Here is a 23024-nt window from a genome sequence, read left to right as displayed (position 1 = left end):
TGTATTATGTTGGAAATTCAAGCAATACAAAATACAGCTTTGATGAATATTTCATGGGTTTGAAGTGAGATGGAAAGAATAGGTATTTATAATACATGAAGGCTTAATTTCCATATATTTCCAAGGGTCGTCCCAATGTCTGCTTTGAAACTTCAGAACTTAACAAAGAGATCTTTGACGGGTTGTATTTCTAATTGGCTGAAAGGATGGCTTTATCCAAGAATTGTCCAGCGCCCCAAACAAAGTGCACAGCTGTTATTGTGTCCACTTTGGTGGGAAACACAAGCATTTGCCAGTGCCCGTACAGATCTATATGTTAGTATGTGGGATACGCATGTACACATCATCTTTTTATTTAAATATATTGACGTATGTTTGGAGTAAGAGAAGCAATAAAAAAAAGAAATGAAAGCGGAATCAAGGTCCACTAATAAAAATTGCAGGTAAAGGCACCTTGTAAGAAGAACAGACCTTCACTGGACCAAGGCAATTACTGAACTGGAATCCACAAGACCAAAAAACGATCAAGACGAAGGCCTCCTGTAAGATGGCAAGGTGATATCGCTGAGCCTGCAGGTCATAGTTAAGTGTTCACAGAAAAAAGAAAAATCACAGAGATGACTGAATTGTGTAAACTGACCCCTCACACAGTGAAACCTGAATTTGTTAGAATTTATTATAAATATGACTAACCAACCAGTCAAACAAGCGCTCAAAGATGTGATAACTATGGCCATCCATTTCACTTTCTAAACCTATCTGTTAGGCTTCACATGCTGAATCACTGTGGAAAGTAGTGTCAGTGTAGATAAGAACAGATTAGAGAGGAACGCCAGCTGACATTCCACAGTGTGTGAAATCGTGAGCACCAATGGGAAGCTGCAACTAGGAACTATAAGAGAGGGACAGCACTGGCAGGCATATTGGCAGTACTCATACTGGCAGAGCTTATTTAAAAAAATAACCAAGACTTCAAAGAAAATGAAGTACTAATCCAATAACTTAACTAAACTGTAATGGGTGTCTGTCGTTTTAACACGTTACTTCCTATTTCTTAAAGTTATTTACTTCCTAAAGTATTTTAAGAAGCTTAAGCATGTCATTAAAAAAATGTTTTCACCCATGATGCTCTAGTAGCATAATTGTTTACACAAGAGGTGTAATATTACTTTATTGTATATCTCAACTGTGTGATATACAATAAGTTTAAACAACATGGGCAGTATTATGGTATGAGAAGTACCACTTTGCACACTGTCTTGTTAGAAACAGACAGCACTGCTACAGTATGTGGTGATCTTGATCAGAACACGAGATGACATCTCTTACACCTTGAAGTAATAAAAACATTATGTTGGTGTCTTGAAGATCTGCAATATCCTCATTTGTAATTAAAGAGTAGGCTGTGCACACAACTGATAAATTCCAGAACCAATTTTGTTTATGAAATGAGTCAAAGTAATGACTCATTAATCTGAGGCAGACATGTAAATTAATCTGGGTTGGGTTTCCACTACTGTATGTGGGAAACACATTCCCTTCTAGATCCTGCTGCCACAAACAATCCCTCCCATTCCTCTGGGCCTTAAAACTGATGTTGGAACTTTGTGCTGAATTTAACCAGGCTGAGGGTTGAGATTCATAATAACAAAGCATAAGGGAATTTTAATATTCCTGTAATTTATTCCTTACTGTTTATCTTCATACCTTCTCCGCTTTCTAAAAGACCACAGCTAAAACTGACAGAACATTCAGATATAGGTGCATACACAGTATTTTAAAATGTCACTTATCATAATAGTTTTTACCATATACACAGAGCTACTCTAACAAGTGGCTGGTGGGTACTGCAGGATTAGTAAATCCCAGAGTTTCTTTCTTTCAATGTGGTGGCCTTCATAAGAAAGCAGAGCAATATTTGCATTAAAAGCCTCATTTTATTATATTATTGCTAATAAAATAAATATACAACACTAAATCGAAAGACCTACCTTGTGTAGACTGTGTATATGTACACATGCAAATACTAGGTACTGTATATATGTGCATGTATGTGTGTGTTTATCCATAAAACTGTAAGCAGAGACCTAATTTAGGATATCTGGTAAGCATAGAGCAGACTGCTGGCTTTGACTACGCACCTGCAGTCAATTAACTGGTTCCTGCCCTGTATTTCTCTATAAACTATAAATAGAGACATTTAAAGGCTCTGAAGGTGTGTTTGGCTGTAATTCATGGAGCTAGTGTCTTTGTTTTCTTTTTATTATTACATTTGATCCTGATATTATCTGGTTATACTTTCTCTTGTCAATAAATTCTCTTGACATACGTATACTAATCAGTAGCCCATTTTTCAGTATGCACATAATATCTTTTGCCTTTGCGAAAAATACTGAAGGAAAAGAAAATCCAAAATTCACAGCAACAGTTCTTTATTAATCTGTAGCAGAGAAACAAATAACAGCTGCATCAAGTGCCAGACCAGATGCATCAACTGTAAGATCTGGAGAAGCAAAAATCAAAATAATAAAACAAGGAAATCTGCCCATATAGATAAGGGATCAATTTCCTGGCTCTACTCCCCCCCCCCACCACTACCACCACAACACCGGAACCAATGACACTGTCTGGGATATTCATGTTTTGGAAACGAAAATGTTCAAACAAAATTCAGAAATATGGTACCTCTCCACCGATTTGCATGAGCAGGTTGTCTGGATGTGTAAAAATAAATCTGGTGCCTGGCAGAGTACAAGTCTGAGGCTGCAACTGAAAAGCAGCACTGCAGTGAATTCAGCATAGTAATTAGCAGCTCTCTATTGATGTGTTTCAGGAAACAGCTGACCTGCATCAAACAGTGCCTGGTGAGTGTTGTGTGGTTCATGAGCGCCACCTAGTGTGCCAAAGAGAAACACACTGAAACTGATGTGCATGTACAGTAGTGATGAGAAGTGCTACTTTCATTTCTTTATTCAGATAATTATCTCCTTAGACACAAGCAACAGGAAGGAAAACCTTTGAAAAAAATAGACTAAGAGAGAGTTGATTGAAAATATGAAATTTTAAACCGAACTGTTGTTAAACCAAACTGGTAAACCAATAAATATTCTAAAAAAGTTATTGTCAGCTCAAATACATCACATCAATTGTAGCCTTTTATTTGCTAAATGGTCATAAACGTTTCTTAATGGGACATGAAATCTGCTGTTTATCCACCTTTTTAAATGCACATCAACGCTGTGAATGTTTTTTCAACATAAATATAAATATGATCACCACAGTGATTAGGGGAAACTGGAGACAGCAATAGTAGAATGTGGTATTCTTATTTTTCTGAAAAGAAAATGAGAAATTTGAAAATTGTTTTGAATGAAAAAGATGAAAACACAATATTAATATTAATAACCAGTACATTCTACTACAGTTAAATACTACATTAACTGCAATTATTACTATTTTTTTGTCTCCTCGTTGTTTTAACAGGTCTTCAATATTGACTCAACCCCTCTAAGGCTGTGATTTGTCTTGACACGTGAAAGGCTGAAAATGACTGAGCTCACCAGGAGCACTACTGTAATTACATTTGTCTAGCACTTTTCATCCCAAAGGATTTCTTCACCTGCAGCTCACCAGGAGGAGGAAGAAGGAGGAGACCCACTTCCTCAGCATCTCCTAGGGGACGCGTGGCAGCCATGATGCTCCAGCAGCCTGCCTCACCACACAGCAGATGAGGCGGAGAAGTGAGAAACTGCTTCCAGAACTGAATTAGGGGAACTTCAGGAAGGCCAGATTTTATAATCCCCGAGTAGAATTCAGCCAGGATACCATGGTTAACACTCCTACATGTACACTCCCACTCTTCAGTAACATGAGGTGCTGGACTTTCTTACTGTAGGTCTGATCCAACCCAGGAGGCTCAGAAGGCTTTAAGCTGAGCCACAACCTACAGCAAAAAGATCACACCTGCTGAGCAATTAATATCAGTCCTCCAGAGGCATGCTTCTGTGCATCTCACACTATAACATAATTTTTATAGCAGATGGGGTTAAGGCTGGAATAAGCTATGCGATTATCAAATCGAGCAGTGAATGATTTTAACTCAGAATTGAAACTGGAAAATTCTACGATGGTTTACAACCTAAACGGCTAAACCCCTGTGGCCTGAATAAATATACATGTATGATGATGGAGTTTTGTGTTTTCACACAGGTGGACTGTCCAGTTTTTCATTTGGAATCTTTCGCACTGCTTTCCTTAAAAATCCAATGAAATCCACTAAGCAGCCATTTCACCCTGCAGCTCACAACTGACAACCCACTGAAGCTCAACAGGTGTGAACCTGGTCAGAACCTGGATGGGAGACCTCCTGGAAAAGCTAAGGTTGCTGCTGGAAGTGGTGTTAATGGAGCCAGCAGGGGGTGCTCATCCTCTGGTCTGTGTGGATCCTAATGCCCCAGTACAGTGAGGGGGACACTATACTGTACAATAGGCACTGTCCGTCAGATGAGATGTAAAACTGAGGTCCTGATTCACTGTGGCCCAGGGTGTTTCTTGAAAAGAGTGAAGGTGTTACCTCGGTGTCCTGGCCAAATTTCCCAGGAAATTTGGCCAGGACACCGAGCAATCCCCATCTATGAATTGGCTTCATCACCCTGTGCTCCTCTCCACTAATAGCTGATGTGTGGTGAGCGTTAAGGTGCACTATGGCTGCGGTCGCATCATCCAGTGGGGGAATCACCATTACCTGTAAAGAGCTTTGAGTGGAATGTCCAGAAAAGCACTATATAAATATAAGCAATTATTATTCATGTGAAACAAAAATAAAACATAAACAGACCAAGCTGTAGCTCAGAATCTGTCAGGTCATTGTATAATTATAATGATTATCCATCCATTCATTTTATAACCATTTCTTTCAATTGTGGGCTGTTGGGGAGCTGGAGCCTCTCCCAGCAAGCAACAGGCACAATGCAGAGTACACCCTGGACAGGACACTAGTTAATCACAGAGAAGACACACAGACACACACCACCAGGGCCAATTCGCCCAGAAGCCAATTGACCTACCAGTATGTTTTCAGACTGTGGGGGACACCCACACAAACAAGATCCAAACTCCACACAGACCACAGATAGCAACCCACGTCTGGAATTGAACCCAGGGCCCCAGTGCCGCCAGGCAGAAATGCTGACCACTGCACCACCATGCAGACCTATAGTCATTGTGTTCCAAAATAATTCCTTAATAATAATAATAATAATAATAATAATAATAATAATAATAATAATAATTGCTTACACTTATATAGCGCTTTTCTGGACACTCCACTCAAAGCGCTTTACAGGTAATGGGGACTCCCCTCCACCACCACCAATGTGCAGCATCCACCTAGATGATGCGACGGCAGCCATAGTGCGCCAGAACGCTCACCACACATCAGCTATCAGTGTGGAGGAGAGCAGAGTAATGAAGCCAATTCATAGATGGGGATTTATAGGAGGCCATAATCGATAAGGACCAATAGGAAATTTGGCCAGGATGCCGGGGTTACATCCCTACTCTTTTAATGCCACTTTGCCTATCTCAATAACTGCTCCTCTCAGTGCAGCTTCCTATATGCAGTAAACAACCTCCTTCCTCTTGTACCAGAAGGCAAGGCAATTCTACTAACATTTTCTGACACATGCACAATACAGGAGGATCCACTATAACGCCTGTGCTGAAACACTGGCTTTGGGCTCTTAAAAATACAGGGAAAAAGCAGTCTCTTGCTAATCACTGGACTGCAATATTTTACATTCTGAAATGCAAGTTTAGCTCTTCTGTCCATGATTGCTTGGGAGACCTTTGAACTTTAATTAAGTTGAGGCTAACTGAACCTTATAATTGAATTGCTTGCTTGATTAGGCCTGATTGGGCCTGAATCTCCACTCAATCCATGCTTTAAAAACCCTGGCCATCTGTGTATTGGTGCCTGGAAATGTAACAAGCAGAACTCTGTTTAGTCTCCCCAACTTGCTTATTTCATGGTTGCTTCCTTATTCCAGACTAAACAACTGCTAATACAGTAGGTGTCGAATGACCAAACATATAAAGGAAACAAGGTGTTGTTCTGCAGAATACTGTATTTCACCAAGTTACAATTTAATGCCCCCATGACCCTGTATTTCGTAAAGCAGTTACAAAGCAGATGGATGGACAGTTAAATGCCTCCTTTAGAAGACTGGTTCTGTACTGTCCACTTTCCATGGCTTTTCCTCAAAGGAGATGTGCTGTCTGCACATGCAGCATGAAGTGTAAATTGCTACTGACTGTGTCCAGGCTACATTTTCTCAGGCATAGCTGAATCTATCCATCTTTTCCATAGTATCACTGAAATCTGTGCAAGATTTTATATCTCTTATTATTACACGATAAACTGAGACACAGCTGCAATACCCTACAGCTGCCACCCACCTCAGATAGACCCGAGAAAAAGCAGTGAATTTATTTTGAAATGTCATACAGTAACTTACAATGGAAAGGACGAGTAGCAAAACATGAATCTATAAATTAAAAATAGAACATAAAATATAACAAAACACTTGGATTATTTCCAAATATTTCTCTCAGGAATACACTAAAGCATACAACCAAAATTTGAAGCAGCATTCAATCTTTTACTAATTAAAAGGCTTTTATTTGTAATTCGTCACATACCATACTTCCCTGAAAATAATTTAGAAATGAAGGAATACTCCTACACATTTCATACTTCTTTCTGGAGACTTATTTATTTTTATAACCCATTACAATCTGGATTCCTGGTTTAAAGCCTACAGCTGTGATTATGATATTATGGAAAATATAGTTTAACTTAATAATAACATTTTACGCTAATCTAATTAATTTGTTTTGAATGTGTGAGAAGAATCAAGCATAAAACCTATGAATTTGTTAAATATTGTATTGTTTCATAAAAAAAAACTGTCAACCAATGAATATGTTTGAGTTATCTTAGTGAACAATACTGCCAATGTTGGAACAATAACTATAACATGTTTCCTCACATTTTGAATATTCTGGTCAATCTAAATAGACATCCCAGTTAAAACTGGAAACAAAATATAGAATCAGATCAGAAAAGAAGATGCTTCATGTGAATATCACAAGAACTAGAAGTAAGAAACAGCCAAGTTTTGCTGTGCTTGGTGAAATTAAAGGCTCTTGATTTACTTCAGGTAGAAAAAAAGGTTTTGCATCACTCTAAACTCAAATAATTTAACACTGTATAACCTTCAATTTCTTGCATGTGAAGATGAGGCGTTGCTGTACATGATCTCTACAGCTGCAGATCACTTTCACAATCTGTGGTAATTTTCACAGCTACACAGCACTCACAGCTCTTTCCTTTAGCTGACTAAATAAAATACTACCCCCTTGAGAGCTATTCTAAGCAACAGTCATTTCACGTAATTATTTCTGCATGTTACACATGAAAGTAGTTTAGAAATATTCTGCTAGTGGCATTGTGGGAAAAAAAAACGGTTCTTTGGTGCTGTCAAAATTACACATCAAAAAAGAAATACTGGTAGCAGTGCGAGTGGCAGAGTGGTATCCTGATGCCTTACTGTATGTGCCCACGCTATCCTGTCACTGTCACTCTAATCCCTAAGTGGGAGATATTGGGGGGGTAAAAAGGTGGAAGAGCAGCAGTTCGATCATTTTCTGATTTTTCCACAACAGTGACTTCTTGTAGTCAGCTGTGTTGACACTGTCAGCTGAGTGCGCCCTCACCTCGTACCACACATCCACTTCCTGTCTTCGCTCCTTATTATCGCCCAGCAGGGAGCACTTCATCGGCGTAGTGTCACCCTGTTGCTGTTTGTCACGAGCACATGCCTTCTAACGCGAGCTGTCACTACTACTCACTGATTTTGGCGTGATTTTCTGTTGCCCGTCATTTTCATTCCTCTCCTTATACAGACTGCCAAAATGTATCTGTGTCTAAACGATCATTCCTGCATTTACCTGTTGACTTACTGCACCATATTTTAAAGTCCCTCTTCGCCTGCCTTGCTCACACTTTGCCAATTTTAGAAACCTCTCATACTCATGTAAACTGGCCCAGTGAATACAATTGGTTGTGCTGTTAATTGTCCAGAACCCAGATCTACAATTTGGGTTTCTGAAATGATCAGCATTTGCACATTCTTGACTTTACTTTTACTCCAGCTACAAGTTCTTTATTATTAGAAATGCAAATCCCCAATCATTAGAAAATGTCATACAGTGGAAAGAAACTGCATACTTTAATTAAACACCAAAGCCGTTACTTGCCATGTCCTGCATATTGTTTTTAGTTATTGATGTTTGCAGTGAAGACTGTCTTTTATTTCAAGTTTAGAGAGGAAAAGTGACCATCCAAAGTTTCTTTCCAGGGGGTGAGCAGAGAGACAATTCAATCCTTGTAGCTCAATAAGGAACAGATTCCTTCAGACACACAAAACTGCTCAACAGGGACCTGGATCCCAGTGTTCTGACAGACAACAGGAGGCCTTTTCAGTCTATGGGAGTTAAATTGCCTTGTCTGTTTGCAAAGATAATATTAGTTCACTAGGGGATGAAAAAAGCTTTCCCACAGAATACGTTTCAGCCCTGTATTTAAATAACCAGAGAAAGCTGACCTCCAGTTTGAGTCACTGGAATCTAATTCTGCGTTATGTGATTTCACTCATTTTTTATTTGGTGAAATGAACATCAAATCACGTGTAGCACTCATAATTGAATGCAACTGTAATATACTTGTATGTATAGTAAGTAGGATAAAGTTAAACACAATTCCTGATTGACATAAATATCAGAAAAGGAATCAAGTCATATATTGTTATAAGATTTAATTTCAGGGTAGTATTGGATAGTATTTTTTTATTACAACACTGAAAAAAAGAGCTTTTAATATGTTTTCTAACTGAGTATGGTATGTTTTTAGGCAGTGTAGGTGATTTGGTAGTATTTAGTTTTGCAAATATGTAGCAACCCGTTTTTAGTGAAACACAAAGCATTCTACTTTAGTGAATCTACTGTAACAGTTTGATGCATTCACTATTGTGCAATACTGTGAAAGGATTTAACGCCCATAGTACCTTGTTCCAAATCGGTTTCATTGCAATTCAATGTTATTTATGACAGTTTTCTTTGTGACCATAGCTATAATTCTGAACTTAAGGCTAAAATAATGCTTCAGGTAAAGCTGTACAGCTAATAATTTTCCCTAGAAGTATAAATCTGCAGAAATAAACAATGTTACTAGCAAATGGCACTTACATATAAAGAGCATTGCTTTAAAACCTAACTGTTAAGCATGGATACTCACCCAATAACAGCACAGCTGATCAGAGTCCCCAGAAAGGCATATGTTAACACTGAGCCAAAGTTGTGGAAAAAAAACTTCTGGAAAGAACAATAAGAACCATGATGAATTGACCTGTGGGCTGAGCCATCTGTTGGCCTGTGCTCTGTGTGGTATCGCACAGCACTCAAAGACGGCTCACTCCAAAAAAAAACATTTAATTTACCCAACTGTTAGAGCCCACCCCTTGGTTTTCTTCCAACAAGACATGTCCAACATGTAAGCCATGAAGAACAGTTCTGGTAAACGCTCAAGAGGGAATCTGCCTCAACTACAAAGTAGATCAAAACAATTTGCTCTTTTGTGTATTATATTTTGTATATGCATATAAAATAAAGAGTCACTTGACAGCAAATGTAAAAAAAAAACTCACTTACTTGATTTAAACTATATGCCCCATAAAATATGATTGGTGGTAGCAACAGATTGAAGAAAACTTCAGGGTCAAATATCATCTGCCAAGAGAAAAAGAGCCACATGACTTCAACGCTGTGCCACAGCTGCAAGATCTGTATGTTTTAACCCAGGTAAAGTATGAAGCTTTACAAACGACCTTCAGTGTGCAAGGCAATGCTAATAGCTGCACAGAAAAATGTACACAACTGATAACTATCCTACAGGCATTTTTAGAACATAAGGTTTCACTTACATTGCAAAAACGTAATGCTTTGAGCTTAAGAAAACGTTCTTACTTTAATGTACACTATCCGACAAACAATTTTGCTCCTGAAGCTAAAGATAAAAGATCTCTAGAGCTTAAAACTGAAATTTAGATTTTGACAATGTTAACTCTTTAAAAATGTAAAATAATGTTCTGAAATTAAACTCAAAAGGAAAAAATACATATGTATGAAAATATATCTTTCTGTGATTTTCCTGCTTTTGTTTTCAATATTGGTAATGCAGACACCAATAGCATCTTCTTAAAACACCATTATAGTAATGGACTCCCGAAGATCTAACAGTATTGCTTGAGACTGTAACCTCATTAGTACAGGAAAACAATATCATCTAGACAACATTGTTTTAGATGAGTGTTCTGTGCATTTGACAGCTGGATTGACGTAACTGATATAGACTATGTAATCAAAGAATGTGCAAAAAGCAGCTATGCTTACTTTCATTAACCGTGAATGATCTACTGTAAGAACAACAAGGTATATACGGGTATCTCCATATAACACCTTAGCTCAAGTAAATAGAATCATATCATTACATGCTACAGAGAATTATGATGTAAACTGGATAGCCGGATATTCAATTAAAAAGTGTAATAAAAGTGAACAATGTCTCCACACAACAACAAAAATAGGATTTTGACTAGAATACTACAAACACAATGAAAAACAAATATTAAAATATATGGAGCACAAAGGTACAGTAAAAATCCTAATTGTAAAAATTGAACCACTTATTTTGAGTTATGACAGCTTTTTCTGATAATGGTATCTCAATCTAGAGGAAATAAAATAGAAATAAATTATGAATAGATTAATCATACATGAATTCAGCAAATGTAAATTCTACTTTGGAATTACCACCAGATACCAAACAAATAAAAAGGCAACCAAAATGTGTTGCACGTATATTTACATAATTCATTTGAAATGGAACAAGTAATAGGTTTATTCCATGCTGAAAAAAAGAAGAAAGAGAACACAACGTTTCGTCCGTGGAGCCTTCTTCAGGTGTGAGAGAGACAGGGCAGTAGGCAAAGGTAAAGTAGCGAGAGAACAAAGGCTGGGAGGGAGGAGGAGTGAGAGGCGGGAGCAGGGGACAGAAAGAGAGGCCAATCAAGAGGTGTGAAGTCAGAATGGGTGCAGAGAGGTGTGAAATGAAACTTCCAATGAATGGAGAAAATTTAAAAGAACAGTAGTCTGTCGTTAAGAGAAGGGAGAATGTGTGATCCTAGCTGCAGAATAATTTTGGTTTCGGTGGTCTTTCTGATGTATGAGTTCGGAAAACTGTCTTTGAGAACACAGACGGAGAGATTAGAGTGGTCTTCACTTGGAGAAACAGGAAGGAGACTCGGAGACTGCTCCAGAGAACACGTCAGGGCTGTGAAGATTAAAGATCTCTCCAAGCCCATTGTTTCTCATTTCACCTCTGACGGCCACGACCACTCTAATCTCTCCGCCTACACATGCCGACGCAGCTACCCACCTGAACTACATTAATTTGAAATGTTTTGTATTACACTTGTGCTATTGTACAGCACTTTTATTTTCTTAAAAGGCACTTACAAATAAAATCATGTTATTCTGTTGATGATAATAATAGTGATCAGGAAGCTTCTGGAGATTACGATTCATTTATTAGGATATATCCCCAGATTCATTCCATCCACTTTATACATTGAACTGTAACTTTGTCACAGTTACTCACATCTATTGTTAATATTTTATGTACTGTATGGCACTGTATGTTAATGCTGATTTCTGTCACATTGGTACACAGGTACAGTATGTGAACTAACACCTAGCTCACAAGTCCACATACAATTAGTAACACGATATAATAATCATGCAGTAAAGAACTGCGGCACTGTGCAAATTTACACAATCCGTTACTTCCCTTCGTCAGGGCCATTGCCATGGATCAGGAGAAACACATTTCACCACACAGAAGATTTTTTTTTGAAAGGTGGAAAAAGGCTGGTGGACAATATGAATATGCAATGTGTTCAGAAATTGCGAATGCCCTCTCGCTATTGCTACATGTAACAGTCGTTTTTAAAACAAAATTCAATCCAGAGGAGTAATGCCAAGCAAAACCACATTGCTGTTCAGCATCTCACGTCACTTTTCTTCAGTACCTAGACAGGCAAAATAAAATAACCTCCATACAGTATATGTCATTTAGTCGCACAATCTGTTAATGCTATGTCAAATGTCACAATTGGACACACTACTGTTCAGTATGTCCACATGATCCCATTTATTGCTATCTGATCATTCTGGGTGTGCACTGACTTTGACATGTTCACCAAGAAGTCACCAAAGAACTGCTCTCAGCACATCTGCTGTATATGCTCAGTAATATTTCAAATACCATTTTTGTTTTTGTGTGTGAAATCCTGCTTAGTTACATTGAACATTCATCATTTAAAAATACAAAGTGTTTCTACTTATACCAAGTGAACATTTAAACATTGAAGTTTAAAATTAAAAACTACCATTACATCTGCATTATATAACTATACAGACAAATCCTATTCTGATTACACTACAACCATGCACACACTGCTTGAGAGTGGACAGTGTTTGGGACACTTGAAAAATCATTTACACATCAAAGCATAGTTGACGACTATAGGCTTTGCATGAAAAGCGCTCAGGCTGGAGCATGAAATGACAGCTAAGGATTAAAATTTAAATCAAATTCCCCTGGGCGATCTATGCTGTAGCAACATAGCATTAATACATACAGTATGATAAAAGGATTCACTGCTGACACTATATCAGTGTCACACTTCTGAAAGACTGAGGAATCTACAGGCTATCACAGGCTAGTAGCTACAATGGACAGCATGGGTGTGGAATACTATTTGGATTGAAAGCACAATCCCTAAACTTATATTTAGCTAACCGATTTGAACTCTAGTTTACAATATCCAGAAAGGCAGAATACAACACTGATATTTCCATTGTTTTTTTTCCACTCCCAGTATACCTTTGATGAAACTACAGAAAATGCTGCCTTAATTGTGCATTTAAGCATTTTTATTCTATTAAATAAGATACACATATGGATTGATCAGACCTCCTTCCCAACTCTTTTTCTGGGCAAGTAATTAGGTTTACTATGATGTAATTTTAATCTTTCAGACTTACATACTATTATCATTAATCAGATATAACTACAGTAGGCCACTAGGTTGTCTAGTGGTTAAGAAAACAAGATTAAAAGCAGATGACTCCTGTTTCACATTCTGGGTCTGCCACTTTTGTATTATGCTAAGCAAGTTCTGCTCTTTGGAGAAATAAAAGTGAGGTCCTATGTGATTCAACAGCAGCAATCACTGGCACAATGTCCACCTAATAACAGATCTCGTTAACTGCCTTGGGAAAAAACATCCCTAATGTTAAATGATTGATCTACAGTATTTTACAATTCACACAGAATATCTAAACAACTGCCTTTAATGACAGAACATTTAAAATATCAAAATCTCCCCCTGGCAGGTAACCTAAGGTCCAAAAGGCAATTGGATGATATATATTTATAATGCAGATCTCAAAAAACAAACCACCTACAAACCATAAAAGGAAAAAGCCATTTAGAAGTTGTTAAGCCACTAAAACACAGAATGTGTATTACATCTGTTAAAAATGCATGGAACTTAAAATAAAACCCTTAATTGTCTGCTTTATTACTTGTAGGAAAATCAATAAGATAATGTGTGGTGCCATTAAACAGAAATATGTATATCTGGGCCACCAACATTTAAAAGTCTATTTTAATTTGGTAACAATATGCTCAGTTAATTGCAGAGACAAAGTAGTCAGTAATGTCTTCCATTACCATGCCTGCATTAGTCAATAGGATATAAATTGCTGGTAGTGACAAGAAGTATCCACATGGAAAAAATATATTACAGATTTTAATAACCTTTGCCAAATAAATGAAACTCTTTATAACAGAAACTAATAAAAGGAAAGTAAGTTATGCATATTGAAGTGATTTTATTTTTGCAGGGGTTTAACAATACAGAGTATGGGGTATACTGCACTAATTACCACTTCACCAGAATGGCTGTAAAGTAAATCAGACTACAAAATTTAGTATCCTATTCCCAACAGGCCACAATCTAATGGACTCAGTAATGCAACGAAATCCTTATCTTTCAAAGTGATGCCCATCTGGAACACTGCTTAATGACATTTACGGTGTCCCGGACTCAGCAGCACATGAAATGGCCTTTGAAGAAGTCTCAACTGGATTGTTAATAAGACCACTCCATCGAATGTGGATGACGAGCTCAGGCTATTAAGGAGAACATAAGCTTTCCTGAGGGAACCGTGAAGTTCATTTTCTTCGGGCCCCCTGCTGCAACTGTAATTAATAAATGAAAAATGCTTACTGGAGCAAAGAAATAGTTGGGATAAATCTCAGTGTGCCAGGTCATATGGTGAGATGCAAATTTGTATATCTACCCCACTCCCGCCTGCAAAAGATGGCCACAGATGATTAAACACTGAAACTTCCGCTATCAAGCTCAATGCTAACTCAGATCACATTGAAAATGAGTTTGGTGGCCTCCAGAAGATGTCAGATAAAATTTCAGAAGTGCTACATAGTTGGAAGAGCCCATTGGTTACAAAAATGGTCAGCTATGTGGGAAGGGCATGGAAGTCGTACTGCAGTTCCACTAAACCTGAACTGGCAGGAACATGATGAGGGCATCAGCAGTATTTCCGTTTGTGTTGGAACTCCAATGTAGAAATGTTAAGCACCCCCGTTTCTGGAGTTATCGGTTTTTATGCATTAATTTGCACAAATATGGTCAACGGTGAAACATATGGTATGAATGTAAAAGATGCAAAGATGCAGACATGTAGACACCCAACAGAAAATTAAGCTCCAGGTCTTTAATGTAACAACATGTTTATGGTAATGCTCTTTTGAGCTCAAAAGAAAAAAATCCAGGCCATATCCCTCTTCAACTAGTAATGTGATGAACTAGCACTAGTTTTGACTGTGGATAATTCAGTTGAAGCTTTACATAAATAGGAGGCGATATAGCAAGGGAGTTTCCTCTGTCAAGGCCCGAAGTTCTTCTCTGTCATAAACAGGATGCTAGGCTGATAAAAGCGCTTGTGATGTAATTTCGCCTGGTGAATGTCTGTCTTACTGTGCCACCAGCCATACTTTCCCACCATTTATGTTCTTGTTCTAACTTGTCCCCTCTGCCCTGAGGAAACGTAACACTTAAAGACACCCCAAGAGGGATGGATATAAAAGCAGTAAGCAAATGTGAATGTCTTACCTTCTGGAGTATTGGGCTTGCATAGAAGCCTTCAACCTTGCGCTGGCTGACCTCTCCTATGTATTTATACTGGTGTATCTGAGCTGTTACATTAACCATAAGGGAGAGAGGTGTACTGTTCAGGCTCCTGCACTCGTGCACCTTAGCAACTTCATGGCTTGATGGAGAGACAGCGTATCGAAGAATCAGTCCCATTATTAAACCTTTAAAAGAATAAACAATGGAATAAAAACATGAACCAACTTCTATTTCCTTTAAAGAAGAAATCAAAAGGCAATCTAAACATACATTTTTATAACAGTCAATGAGTATGCAGGACACTACAATTTCCATTATAATTTGTAATATAATATCATAGTTAGATTAATATACATTTTCCAAAGATACAGAAAATAGATAAATATATCAGGTAGAAGTGCATTAAGTATCAGAAAGAGAATAAATGTTGCACATTCCTCACTGAGGAAGTGAATGCTATTTTGTTCAGGAAAAAAAAGACAGACAAGGTAATTGTATACTAAAAGCTTTTAAAAACTAATGTTTGAAAATTATGGTTTTGTTCAAAAGAGAACACTGTATTTCATCCCACGAAGATTTATATCTGAGATAAAAGAAGATTACTCAGAGCACTCAGAGTCTAGAACACAGGTGATGTGTAACAGTATAATTTGCTACTGGACTTCATTGTACTGTACATATCACACTGAGCAGACTGTGGGGGAATACAGCAAAAGTCGTTGTCTGAAGCACTGAAGAAACTTTAGGATCACTGAGTCTATCATTATGTATTTCATTACCTCCAAAATGAACTGCTTCACACTGATCTAGGCTCTGCTGGCACACAGACAAGCCTATGATTTCCATTATTTCAGTGAGTGAAAGACTCTTGTAATTTTCCTCTGCCATATAAAAGGAGGCAGGCAGATGCAGGGGATAATGGAAGTTAATACTGATGAAATGGCAATTTGATTTCCCTATGGGAGAATCATCTACAGGTCTGAATGTTCACGCAAGGCCTAGCAAATTACAGCTTCCATTAGCACTCATAATATATGTATCTTATAACAGCAATCACAGTAACAATCAGGGTAAAATACTACTTATGAAAAAAAAACTGTACTTGACTTTCATTTTTTTTTATTTTCTGAAATTTTGGAAAAGCCAACCATCTCCTTTATAATTTGAAAAAAGTATATAAACCCAAATATACTTATAGAATATACAATACTATACAATCCTACAGCGGAGATGGGCAATGCCATTCTATAAGGTACCTCAGCTGCTTTACTGAATTAATTATTTGGCTAGGATGTTTTTTATGTCTTAATCATTTTAGGACTGCAGGCTTGCAGTATCCTGTCTGGAGACACCCACACCTGCTGTGCAATACATTTGCCTTAGAAAAGGCATTACTACTGATGCACAGAAATGTATTAAGACTTCTGAGACTTTTCTCTTACTAATAATTATACCCAGTAGTTTTGTCCATTATGATCCTGGGAACATGGAAAAAAAAAACAATGAAAAGCTGCTTTCTCTTCAAAACTTTTTTTTCTTGTTTTTCATTCTTGAAAAATACCAAAAAATGTTTTGAAAAACAGAATGCCTTGCACCCTTGAAAGTAATACCTTGACCATGTAAGTAAATGGATATTATAAATGATTTACTTACTGTATTTCATATAGAAATACAGTTTTATACCATGCAGAAACATCAGCTTAACAGGCACCCAAAAAGAGGCTCAAGAATTCCTAGTGCATTACACTGTCCATTGTCATTACAGAATGACAAAGACACTCGCTGACCATTAGAAACATTTCAATTCATTCTTCTTAAATGAAACTATGATATTAATTTGTGACAGATGGCTAAAGTACTTTATTGTGATCATTGTACTAGCAATACACACAGTGTTTTTAGGCCTCGGCCTCTAGGTGAGTTTATGACACCTGTACAGGATTTTTTTCAAAATTTAATTAATTCAAAACAAAATAAACAGACGAAATCCCATGAAAGTAAAAAATCGTTTAGTTACAAACATACTACCTTCATTCTAATTAAACACATTCAAATAAAATTAAACGTGTATCATGTTAAATAACAGTTGCAAACACAATGGAGAAATAGTTTTGAGAACTAGTAAACACTAGTTTCACTAGTTTTTAGTAAAAACTTATCTGGAAGAATAAAGAACGACATTACTAAAAGCAAAGGCACCGTCAATAAATACACTAATACAATTTATTTTCAAGGGTACGAGTATTTCCTTTATATCTTACATACCTTTATACGTCATTAGTTGTACAGACGTGAACTTGAACAAGTGCAATTTTTAGTCTACTGAACGTTGAACATTACTTTGTAAAAAAACAACAAATGTCATAATTTGGAAGTCTGTAAATCGTATAAGATGCGAAGGACTTAACATAAATTGAATAAAAGACATCTACTTTTTAAATGTAATTAATCTTTCTGCATTACTTACCATAAAACATTGCTCCGCCAGTTTCGTGAAGAAACCTAACTTGACGTTGCCTAAATAACCACATCGTTAAAATTGTAAGTATCAGTAAGAAATTCAATGCAAGCAGTTCTGCGCTCTCTTGGCGATGACTTTTCTCTGTTATAATCATTTTGATACCCTTGGTGAGGAAAAAAAAAGATGATCGACAAAAACAATTAAACAGTGCCGAACAATATAGTAGGAGGCAATACATCCGTATTTTGACATAGACCCTGTCAATCAGACATATTGCATAAAGATGAACCAGGATGCAAGCACTCTGTTCGGATAAGCAAACCTGCACCATGCAGAGAGGCTGCAAAGGCTTCTGGTATCTGTAGTCCTTAGCGCTGCACTGTACTTTTTATGCAAAGATTCAAAACTACCATTCTCTGGGAAGTGTTCGTTAAAATTGTATTGATTTTTTGTTTTTATTCAGCGCCAGACCGGCTTCTGGAGAACCCTAACAGTGAGTTACAAAATAAATTCACTCCAACACTACTATGCCCATGTTAAATATGACTTTATACAAATTTTACGGGGGAGGGAAACTGGGGAGGGGGCAGGGGGTTGTGCGCCAATCGTTCGAATAATACTACTGTTGAAAAAGATCAAATATCAGGCATAATAATAGTTGAAATGCCAAATACTGTATAAATCTTGCAGAACTAAATGCAATCCTATTAACACAAAAAATTGTGCATAACTCTTTGCATGCGTAACTTTTTTTTTATCGTGGCACTCATTAATCCTAATATATTCTTAAAGTTACGAGCTATGGTCAAATTCAAAGACAGCTGGAAGTACTTGGGATATGCATCCAAAAGCAGGCTATAGAAAGCAGAAGCTAAATCTGTAACTGACTGGGTTATAAATAGGAAGTGAATCAATTTCCTCTTTCCAAAACTACAGTATGATGAGTCACGCAGGGTGAATAAATAACCCCTGTTTTAATTTGTTATAATCAAATCATTTAACTTCAGACACGTAGTGCAATACATAAACATCAACTGTATCAGTGCAATATTTACATGCATTAACCTGAAACTGCTGACCTTTTTATGTCTGCCTGCCTTTTTTGTATATATTTTAACAGCGTGTGCTTCTTAAAGCACAATGCTTACTAAATTAAATTCCCCTCTTCTCATAAAACAAAAGCAAAAACATAATTGAGGGCTGTGAAGCTTTGACTCCAGCACGGTAGCTGTCTAGCTGTCTGGAACAATGCAGTAATGTTGTGCTTACAGTGGAAATAAAATTAACGGTCAAATATACTTTTTTATGAAAGGATGACTTCAATTGATCTTTTTGTAGGTGGGGGTATTCTGATAAACCCACTAATATCTTAAGTGGATACACTGAAAATAGGACAGGTATACTGGATTTATAATTCTGAATCCTGTTTTTTTAAAATACCAATTGCATCCCGTTAGTTCTTATCAAGAAGTGCATTTAATTATGTAACGCTAAAACAGACTCCATTGGACATTCAATATTCTTTCAAAAAAGAGGCTCACAGATTCTGGCACTTGAAATGAACGCCTTTTTAATGTCTTTCTGCAGAAAAGGCTGTTGCTCAACTGTAGCACATGCCCTCTGGGCCTCCAGTATAGATTGGGTCTCCTCTATTTCTCAGTGCCTTTAAGGTGCCTTTTACTCTTGTTACACTTTTATATTTCTATCTCATCTGTCATCACCACACACTCATGACAAGCAGACCTCTGGCATTTCTGTCTCAAGAGCGTGCCTAATTAAAAATGCTCTAACTGACAGTAGGACCTTACAAATGCAACAGCAGAATAGCTCAGCTGAGAAGCACTGCACTGGTATATTTAGAAACTTGTAGTCCTTCATACATCACTGCTAGTTATTCTTGCCCTTAAGCGCTGGATGTTTTCAAGCTGTTAGGTGACATTACAGCAGATAGAGCAGATATCTGGCTTCATGCTGTTTGGGTTCTGTTTTTCAAGACCAAGAGCAAGAGGTCATCTGTGAATCTCTCCATTTCTGCTAATAGAAAAAGCAAAAACACTTAATCTTGCAAGAAAAAAAAGATTTAAATCAGTATTCAGAAGTTTGTAAAACTGAAGCAACTGCAAAATGGATCTTTGCTCCATTTTTAGGTCTCAGTTACAATTTCTTTTCACTTTATTCATTGGAAACATGCACTGGATTTCTAAAGTGAGAAACCGCCCACATACCCAGCATGGCAGACTTTGTCTGGAGGGAAGGTGGCCTTGATTACCACCTGTCATGCCCGCTGGCATTACTGTAGTCATTAAATTTCCATTACTTAGTCATCATATTCCTTCCCAATATCGGAACAGCCTACAGGTTTCTGTGCACAAGGCTGTACATTATGTGCCAAAATAAACACAATAAGAAATCAATGTGAAGAAATTGCCCAACGTTTCAATAGACTGCTCATAAAACATTTAATTTTCTATTTATATAAGTGATTTGGAGATTATATAGGCACAACAACACTGACCTTCTACTATTTGCATTGTATGTAGAAATCTAGAAGTGTGTTTTTTAGATGTGCTTTATAATTTATTGCAGCTGTTGTACGCGTTATCGTACACAGGGTGTGAGTCTGCCAATGTGCAGACTGGGAAAATGGCAGCAAAAACTCCTTGCTTTGGCCCACAGTATAAAAAAAATAGAGATCTGGACAATATGAATGCTTATTTAGTTCAGAAGCCACATGGCTGCAGTAACTATAACATTTACTGTGTGTTTCAAGTACAGTCATTCAATAAATAAGAATAAGCTTAAGCAGAAGTTCTGCTGTTGAGCACAAAGAAGTTGCACTCTTTAAGTCAAGGTGCACAATGTGACAAACGTGTATCGCTTTGAAGTTCAAAATTGTCTTTTACTGTTTCTAGTGAGTGCAAAAATGTGTGCTTTGTCCTGTTATCAAAGCTGTGGGAGGAGAACTAGGAGGATTTACAGTGACATTGCCATTGGAAATGAGTTCATTTGTTTACATTTCCCGAAGCCACTGAAATTTGCATGTTAATTCAAAAATATTTGAATCCGGTGCTTTTTCCTGTTCATTTTTAGATGCTTTCTGTCTTTGGTTTTAAGACCAAGCCTTATTATACAGGCTGACATTTTAGTGTATGTAGAATTAAGCCAGGTGAAGTCTGTATCAGTGATCCATTCATTTAATAAACTTTAAATGCTTTAAAATGTCAACTTGAAGTTGAGCTTTGAAGTTGGCAATATCATGTCCAGAATTCTGCAGCTCTAAAATTACTCTGTATCACCACATAACACTCATCCTCTTTGAATTGCACAGGCTTCCTGTTAAGTGTAGAGTGGACTTTAAAGTTAATTTGCTCACCTACAGCATGAGGCACTGAATAGTCCAGCTCCGGGCTATCTTAAGGACTTATTATAGGAGCTTAGTGCAGTTCTTAGTGAGAGATCTGCTGATTCATGCTTGGTCAACTCTACTGAAGACCAGGCTCACAGGCCACATGAATGAAGCATGAAGATGGCCAGAGATGGTCTTCTCATGCTCTGCACCTCATGTGTGGAATTCATTGCCCAAACAGATACCCTGCGACTGCTGATGTTTTTAAAATGTGCTTAAAGACCCATCTTTCCACATTCCACATCAGTGGTTTTCTTTATTTTTTACTTATATGTATTATTTGTGTACTGGTTTACAGCACTTTGAGTTTTCTTGAAAAGCTCGCAGAAATGAACTTACATTCATATTATTTTTAAACAGAATTTAGACATCATGTAATTGCCTCAATAAAGCACTTTAGTATGTTGTACTAATATACACTTATAAATACTTTTTCTTGGAATTATAATAACCAAAGAACCAGATAACCCACCTATATAACATGTATAGCAGAAAATGTAAGTATATATTGATTCTTCTAAATTTTAATCAGAATAGTCCAGGGAATGTTAAGATTTTACTTTCTTTATTCATTGTGATCATTTGTAATACACCAAGAGTACCACTAGAGGTCACTAAATGCCTATGCGTTAAAATGTTTTTTCATTTACCTAAGTATTTTGTACGAATTTAATTTACTTTTAGTTACAATTTAATGACTACCGCCTAAATAGTGACTAGACAGCTTACTAACAACTTAGATATCCTAATTGAATTGTGTCCTTTTTTGTGTTAGAAAATATTTTTTTTAAAGTATTAGGGGTATGACTCGTCCAATCAGTTGCAGAAACGTTTTTCAGTTTTTAAATTTTTGATACAACAAATATTCTTGGTTATTTTTTAAGAAGTGTGATTTCCACAGCCCAGAACTGTAAAAGACAAACTATAGAGCTAACAATACTGAGAGAAAATATAGTTCAGTGAAGAGAAAAGGTTCGGAGTGTGTTAATACACAAATACTTGGGGAAAGGCTTCCACTCTTCGAATTGCGAGAAAAAAATCCAATGGGACATTTTAATGTATTTCTTAACCCTTTAAGAAAGCAATTTTATTTTTTGTTCCAGACTTACATGCCTTTTATTGAAAATCACCTGCAGTACCATGCTTTAATGCAATACAAATACTCATGTTTACTTATGCAGCAGTGGTACTGCTTTATAGCCAGATCTGTACTGAAATTATCAATATCATTCCAGATTAATACTGGAATGGGAGATCACTTAGAAAAATTCAGGTTGCTGCTTCAAGTGGTGTTGGTGGACCAGTAGGTGGCGCTTTTTCCTGTAGATCAGAATTACAAAATCAAGTATGATAATAAGGGCCATGAGTTTTGTCCTTTAGATGAGGCATTCTAATTCTGAAGGGTCATTAATGATCCTATAGAACTTTTCAAAAGAGTAGAGGTGTTAAGCATGGTGTCCTCGATAAAGACTGCTCTGGCCTTGTACAGTCGGGCTCTCCTAGTTACCCCTTACTTCAACTGATGAAGCATTGTTGCCTTATAGCACCGGAGATGGGTTTAATTCCAGACCTTGGGTGCTATCTTTCTGGAATTTGTACTGTATATGTTCCCTGTGTTTGCGTGTTGCTTGGGTTTCTCCAGGTGCTCCGGTTTCCTCCCACAGTCCAAAGACAGACTGGTAGAGTATGGCCAGCAAGGCCAGAGTGGTCTTTATCAAGGACGCCAAGCTTAAGTGGCTTCTGGGAAAATTGGCCCTGG

General features: G+C 37.2%; 1 protein-coding gene across 1 annotated transcript in view; it reads right to left on the bottom strand.

Moving 5' to 3' along the window:
* The window catches only part of LOC102696986 (sodium/hydrogen exchanger 9), a 90463-nt gene extending 72295 nt beyond the window's left edge, over positions 1-18168 (bottom strand). The window contains exons 1-4 of the mRNA XM_015361236.2: positions 17866-18168; positions 15381-15583; positions 9769-9846; positions 9356-9432 (exon numbers count right to left, since the gene is read on the bottom strand). Of these exons, the coding sequence (XP_015216722.2) occupies positions 9356-9432; positions 9769-9846; positions 15381-15583; positions 17866-18097 (590 nt within the window). The 5' untranslated portion in view covers positions 18098-18168. The remainder of the gene's footprint in view (positions 1-9355; positions 9433-9768; positions 9847-15380; positions 15584-17865) is intronic.
* Between the last annotated feature and the right edge of the window lie 4856 nt (positions 18169-23024).

Source organism: Lepisosteus oculatus, chromosome 13 (genome assembly GCF_040954835.1).
Source record: "Lepisosteus oculatus isolate fLepOcu1 chromosome 13, fLepOcu1.hap2, whole genome shotgun sequence".
NCBI classification, from domain to species: domain Eukaryota; kingdom Metazoa; phylum Chordata; class Actinopteri; order Semionotiformes; family Lepisosteidae; genus Lepisosteus; species Lepisosteus oculatus.
The sequence above is the reverse complement of the archived record's forward strand: the minus strand, read 5'-3'. Positions and strand labels throughout refer to the sequence as shown.